General features: G+C 43.4%; 1 protein-coding gene across 1 annotated transcript in view; it reads left to right on the top strand.

The window, feature by feature from the left end:
- RNF144A (ring finger protein 144A) overlaps window positions 1-6,966 on the top strand; it is a 171,860-nt gene that overhangs the window by 152,149 nt on the left and 12,745 nt on the right. The window contains exons 6-7 of the mRNA XM_023728229.1: window positions 624-771; window positions 6,796-6,885. Coding sequence (XP_023583997.1) covers window positions 624-771; window positions 6,796-6,885 — 238 coding nt within the window. The remainder of the gene's footprint in view (window positions 1-623; window positions 772-6,795; window positions 6,886-6,966) is intronic.

Raw genomic sequence — 6,966 nt, 5'->3', positions numbered from 1 at the left:
ACACTGTGCTCTTTTGTATATGATCATATACTATCCACACAATGACGAGAATGCTAAAGGCCAGAAAGGTTATTACACAGCTAATGAGTGGAAGAGCCAGCACTTGGACTTAGGCTTAAAGCCCTTTATGCTGACCGCTGCTACCCTAATCAGACTCCCCATGAAAACCGTTTTGTAAAGACAAGCCAGATATATCTAACTAAGTGATTAGTGTGTGCTTCTGTGTGCATTTTTTGATAGTAAAATAGTGCATACAAACATATTATCAACCTATTGAAAAGCAAACAAATGCACGAATAAGAACATAAACTTTAACCATAATCCCATTAATCAGATACACCCATTCAAAGCCATTTGCCATGTTTTCTTTTGTCTTTATATCTAAATTTACATCTGTGCTGGAATTGCTCTGTTTTTCCTTCTTCTAACCCAAACTCTCTAACTCATAGTTTTTTGGTGATTGTTTTCTGGATTTTTTTTGCTTGGTTGGCTTTGTTTTGCTTCATTTAATAAAAAATGGCCTCAGTCTGTCTAGTTAATCGAATGCTTCCAGCTGAGCTGATGCTGACAGATCTCTCCCTGGACCCCACTAAGCGGAGGCCCTAATGGAATTTCTCCTACAGTTCTGCTTTCAAAATGGAAGAGGACGATGCGCCGATCAAACGCTGCCCCAAGTGCAAAGTCTACATTGAACGTGATGAAGGCTGTGCCCAGATGATGTGTAAAAACTGCAAACACGCCTTCTGCTGGTACTGTCTTGAGTCTCTTGATGTAAGTATGGCCTTAAGCTTTAAATTGATGTGTTTAGCTGTGAGTTCAGATTCAGAATGAGAAAAATAGAACAGCCATTTCCTAAAGAGCTTACAGGTTATTCCTGTGAAATAGTTAAGTAACAACATTAGACTTTTTTCTTCTGTGTTTATTAAAATACTAATTCATTAAGGTCAGTGTCATCAGAAGACAGTAATTAGCACAGGAGTTTTGGGAGAGAAAGATAAGTTCAGGTTTGGGATTCAGCCTCGGGCTTAAATGGATGGATAGAGTCTTAGATTTTGTCCAAGGGGACTGTTGGTGGAATAGCAAGGATTAATAGAGGCAGGAAACTAAGCATGCTGGGCACGGGGCAGTTTCTGTACTCACTGCCTCTCATGTCATCAACAGGGCGAAACACCCTACAAAGCCCTTTCCTGTCCAGCAGAATGGAGTTTCTAGCCTCGTATGCCAACAGTCTCCCAAGTGTACCCTACATTGAGGCTCTTCTGCTAAGAGTGTTTCCTAAACACACCGTCCCTGTGTGTCTGCCCAAGCTAAATCCCCTCTCTCTCAGTGTCCCAGACTGTTTCTGGATCTTCAGGGCCTGATGCAAATGCCACTTTCCAGCATTGTGTTCTTCTTCCTCACTCATGTTGGTGGGGGGAGCGGGGAGAACATTTTACCAAAGCGATGACTTTATGACTTCGGATAGAGAAGCGTTCATTTGTGCATACTTTTTAAACACTCTGATTAAATAGCAGAGCCAATCATCTGTTAAGACCGCTGTAGTTAGTGGCAATCAAAATGAATAATCAAGACATATCATAAAAGGGATATATTTATGTCTGTTTTGTACAGCAGGGATGAGTGTATCCAGCTCATTCAGTAATAGTATTATACCAAAACCCAAAACCAAACCCGTTGCTGTCGAGTTGATTCCGACTCATAGCAACCCTATAGGGCAGAGTAGAACTGCCCCCTAGGGTTTCTAAGGAGTGGCTGGTGGATTCGAACTGCCAACCTTTTGGTTAGGAGCCAAACTCTTAACCACTGCACCACCCGGGCTCCAGTATTATGCCATTAAGATATAAATAAACTACAGTCAAGATAAATCTGTATTTTACATTATTAGGAGTTCATATTGGATCTGTCAAAAGACCATTCCTTCTTACCTTACTCTGATATTAAAGCACTATTCCTCATTAAGTATCAGTAAGGAGGGGCTGTATCAGAGCTATTCAGCTTAGCACGTCATGGCTGAGAAGGGTCAACTCAGGCTGTTAAAGTCACGGAGAAAGTGTTCATAACAGTGGGCAGTGTGGACCAGCCTGGGAACTTTGTCTGCCTCTTGTATAAAGCATTAGCCTGAAAAGGACAGGCTTGTCAATTGTCAAGAAAATGAGAGTATATTTGAGATGGAATATTAAAAAAGGTAACACATCTGTTCAAGATCTTTCAAACTTGAAAGCCATTTTTTTCTGAAAAATCGAACAGATTACTTCCTTTTGAGTTGTTCCTTCAAAAATAGATTTAGTAACTTTAAATTGTTCGCTAAATTTACAGTAGAAACTGGGGCAGCTGAACAAATCCAGAGAAAATATTACTATTTCCTATTCTGAAGGCTTCATGTTCACTTCTTAGGCAAGTTTAATAATTCAGTTTGGCAGAACTGGTTTTCTTTAAGCTTAAGTCCAAACAACTAGATTGTTTCTTAACCTTATGCTGTGGGAAGGGGGTGATTGGAAAGATCTTTCTGAAACATTACAAGCCCTTTAAGGCAGTCCTTTAAGGCCTTCAAAACCTTATTATATTTTGTTGCATCTTATTATATTGCAGTTTTTTGAAAACTGATCATTAAATTATGATAGAGTATCTAATACCTAGGAGTCCCTGGGTGGTGTCAAGGGCTAATGCCCATGACTGCTAAAGAAAAAGCAGCTGGAGTCTACCTAGAGGTGCCTCAGAAGAAAGGCCTGGTGATCTGCTTCCCAAAAATCAGCCACTGAAAACCCTGTGGAGCACAGATCTACTCTGACACACATGGGAACTCTGTGAGCCGGAATCGACTACAGCAACTGGTTACTGGTCATCTAATGCCTGGCCGCCTTGTAACTTTGCTCAAAGGGTAAAGGAAGCGAAATGCCAGTTTTTCTACATACGGTCAGATGTTTTAGGGCAAGTATTAGGAATGGACTGGCAAGAGTTTGATTTCTGTTGCTACCTCCTCTTACTACCTTGATCAGGATACAGGGTGGGAGGGAAGCCCCCCTGCCTTTCTCCTTTTGAGCACAAAGCTGTGTAGTCTCTGCTGTAGCTTCTGCAGAAATACGTCTGACTCAAGTTCTAAAGTAGGTTCCGGCCTGTGCAAAAAGGCATACTCCAGCCCCAGCTTCTGCCTGAACAAATGACTGAAACCAGTGCTGCAGGTTTTCTCATTGAAAGTCATCATCCTCGTGGCCAAGGGTTTCCAGTTTTTCTCTGTAGTTAGTTGAAAGGCTGCTGAAAAATGACTCGGCTGCCATCGAAAGGAGATTCTGGAAGAAAGGGAGTCTGCTATGGGGGTGATTTATCAAGGACCATAACAATGATTTAAGACAAGCACACAAATCTCAGGCTTGGATCCAGCTGTGCTCTTTGGAGGAGGGAGGGCATTGCACTTAAATGGTCTCTCCCCTCGGGAATTTTTCCACCCAAGGCACTATTTCTCGCACATGTGGGTATGAAGGAATTATAAACTATTTTAGACTACTTCCTTCTGATCATATTTATCACTTCCCCCTCCTCTGCACAGAGCCAAGCCCGTCTCCTCCTTGAACCTCTTACTGGTGTAGCCCATAACTCAACTGTCTCTTTGCTTCCCAACTGCAGATGCTGCCCTCACGTTCGCTGCTTACAGTAGAAAGGGACAAGTGTGGTTTCTGTCTTTTCTTACTACTTTTCAAGAGGTGGAATGATGAATGTTTACTGAAATAATTATTACGTGCCAGCACTGTGTAGTTCTCTGTACATACCTGTTTTATCTAACACATGCATGATCTCTGTCAGGGTTAGAATTATGATTTCCTTTTCTAAGAGGGGGATCCAAGGAGATTAGTGATCTTAAAAACCATGATCTTTGTATCCAGCCATGCTGCCTCTAAGCCAGAGTTTGACAGGAAATTGTAAACCTTAAAATATTTGCATTCCTGTAAAAAATTTATTTTTATCTTTGAACATCTCCCTGATTGTTGCTTTCTGTAGCGTGTTTTGTTTCTGCTCCCACCACGGGGTGTGATGAGACTTCTCTGAACAACAGCAAGGAAATGTGTCCTCTTAACTTAAATACACCTAGACTCCTGGCAGAGCTTGGGACTGTGATGTCCCAGTGCTTCATGCATACACTTGAAATCACTATTAAAGCATTTGTATGTTACAAAAACCACATTCGAGTGCTTTTGTGAAGGTATGAGAAAGGTCCCTGGGGGAGGCCAACAGTTTGGTGGTCCAGACCCACCCAGCAGCACCTTGGAAGAAAGTCCTGGCGATCTACTCCCATAAAGATAGCAGCCAAGAAAACCCTATGGAGCAGTTCTACCCTATAACACATGGAGTCGCTGTGAGATGGAATTGACTCGATGGGGACGGATTTGGTTTTGGTGTTTAAGAAAGATACTTTTTAAATAAGCTTTTATTTGGTTCAGATAGCATGCCGTGAGAGTCTGTGGCTCACTCTGGGCTAGATGTGGGGGCTGCAGAGCTGAGGGAACATAGTCCTTGCCCTTGAGGAGCATGTCATCTCTCCATGGCGGGAAACCTTATAGAGCATGACGACAATGCCTTGTGGAAAGTGCTGTAGTGAGGATGGATGTCATGTCTATTGGCAGACCAGCAGAGGCAAGAAGTTACTGGGTCTGAGGGAAGCTGGGAGGTCAGTGACAGTTGACTACTTGACTGATTGTGAGTTCACCAGGGAAAGAGAGCAGAATGTACCCAGGCAGGCAACTAGAAAAGAACTGGATGTGATAAAGGATGGCATGAAGTCTTGTGTGGCCTGACCGTGACCAGAAATGCTGGACAGAAAAGCTGGGACTTTGGTGAAAGTCTCTGAGGGCCAAGCTAAGAGTTTGGACTCTAGCCAAGCACTGGTCCAAGAATGAGTTGGATCAAAGTCACTTAGAGAGTTGGTAAACTGGGCCCTACCCTGGACCTTCTGAATCAGTATCTATGGGGTGAACCCCAGGCATCTGCATATTTCATAAGCTATTGAGGTGATTCTGATGTGTAGCTGGGTTTGCGAGCCTCTGCTAGTGGAGATCATGGAAGACTTTTCAACTGAGTAGCGCAACATGATGTGGTTCATGTTTCAGATATACAAATGAAATATATCAGGGTTATGTGTAAATTAATAACAGTGTAAAAGAAAGTATAATTAAGGCCTCAGTGAAGACAAAGTTCAGAGTGGACAGAAGTCCTCATAAATAGCCTCAGAGAAGACAAGTATTGAGGCTAGAAGAGGCATTGAGCTTGCCTACTCCTGCCCTTCCCTTTACAGATGAAGAGTCTAGGTAAAGGGGTGAGGTAGATACTGGCAGGCTGAGACTTCCACCTTTCATGCTCCCCTGCCATAAATAAGTCAGGATTTAGTGATATGCCACTACGCATTCAGGCATCAGGAGGTTTGACCTATAGAAACAGCGAACTTAAAACTGGTGCCATTCTCAAGATAAGAGCAAGGACAGCTGGCTACAGCTACCCAGTCTAGTTCTCTCATCGTTGTTTTTAAGGGCCAGAAGACAGCAGCTCAGGTCCTACTATCTCTGTTATCAGAAGAATGATTTCCTGCTCTCTCAGACACATTGGGTCCTTTGTTTATTTACTCTTTTCTTAAAAGGAGGCTGTCTGTTTACAGCCACAGTTAAGTGGATACACCATCATGGGTGACATCCTTTGTACTACTTAACTGCTTCCTCTTCTTGACAATTGTATGGAAAATGCCACTTCCTGTTCATGAAGGAGCAGAGGGTTTTGTATAGAAAAACTATTCACCACACACTCTGTAGATATTTACTGAGATGCTGGGTATAAAGCACTGGGCTAGGGAACATAAACACATGGACATAAATGTGAGGGTCCCAGCTTCAAGAATCTGACCATCTAGTGAAGACCAAGCCTGTGAAGGTGATTGTAAATCAAGGTAGAGTGTGAGAACCCTATAACAGACACCTGAACACAGCGTTTCCATGAGAACCGTGAAAAACCAAACCCTTTGCCTTTGAGTGAATTCCAACTCATAGCGACCCCAAAGGACAGAGTAGAACTGCCCCATAAGATTTCCAAGGAGCAGCTGGTGGATTTGAACTGCAGACCTTTTGGTTGGCAGACGCGCTCTTAACCACTGTGCCACCAGGGCTCCATGAAGGGATCTACTAATTCTAGACAATTGTGGAAATTGTAGGTAGAAGATGGTGCTTGGCCTAGTTCTTAAATAGTGAGAAAATTTTTTAATAGTCTGAGCTTAGAGGAGTGAGAAATCTGGGACTAATGGCGGAGGATGGACCAGAGATAAATGAAAATCATCTAACCCGGGGGGGATATCCTGTCAAGATGATTCAGAAGACCCAAAAGCAAAATGGACTCGAGTTGAATAAAATATAACCAGTGGCCAGGAAGAGCATTTTTAGTGTAGTGAGAGCTTCTGACCTACTTGTTCAGAAGTCCTGTATCAGCACAAGATTCTTTCCTACAAAATCAAGACACAGCTGCTGTGCCAAGCGAGGCCCTCTCAGGCTGAGGATTGAAATCTGGTCCAGGACGCCCTCTAGTGGCCGGCTCGCACGGTCTCCTCTGGACTGTGGAGCAGAGGGCGCCTGGGGAGCACTGGGATCCCTGGCACTGTAGTGACAGCCGTGAAGGGTTTGTAGGTGAGTGTTTTCTTCCTCTGGCGTCCTTACCTTCTCATATCTATTTTAAGCATAAAAAAAGAAATGTAGCTCAGGCAGGGCTCATTCACTAAATGGAGCGGAAATCTTACACTCACTCCTGCTCTCTCTCTGCCTCTCACAGGATGATTTCCTCTTGATACATTATGATAAAGGCCCCTGCCGGAACAAGCTGGGCCACTCCAGGGCTTCTGTGATCTGGCATCGGACACAGGTAGGAGGTGATGTACCTAGAACTTGGATCTCAGGAAGTGTGTGTGTGTGTGTGTGTGTGTGTGTGTGTGTGTGTGTGTGT

The sequence above is a fragment of the Trichechus manatus genome, unplaced genomic scaffold (assembly GCF_000243295.1).
Source record: "Trichechus manatus latirostris isolate Lorelei unplaced genomic scaffold, TriManLat1.0 scaffold00023, whole genome shotgun sequence".
Taxonomy (NCBI): domain Eukaryota; kingdom Metazoa; phylum Chordata; class Mammalia; order Sirenia; family Trichechidae; genus Trichechus; species Trichechus manatus.
This window is presented reverse-complemented; position numbering and strand designations above follow the sequence as displayed.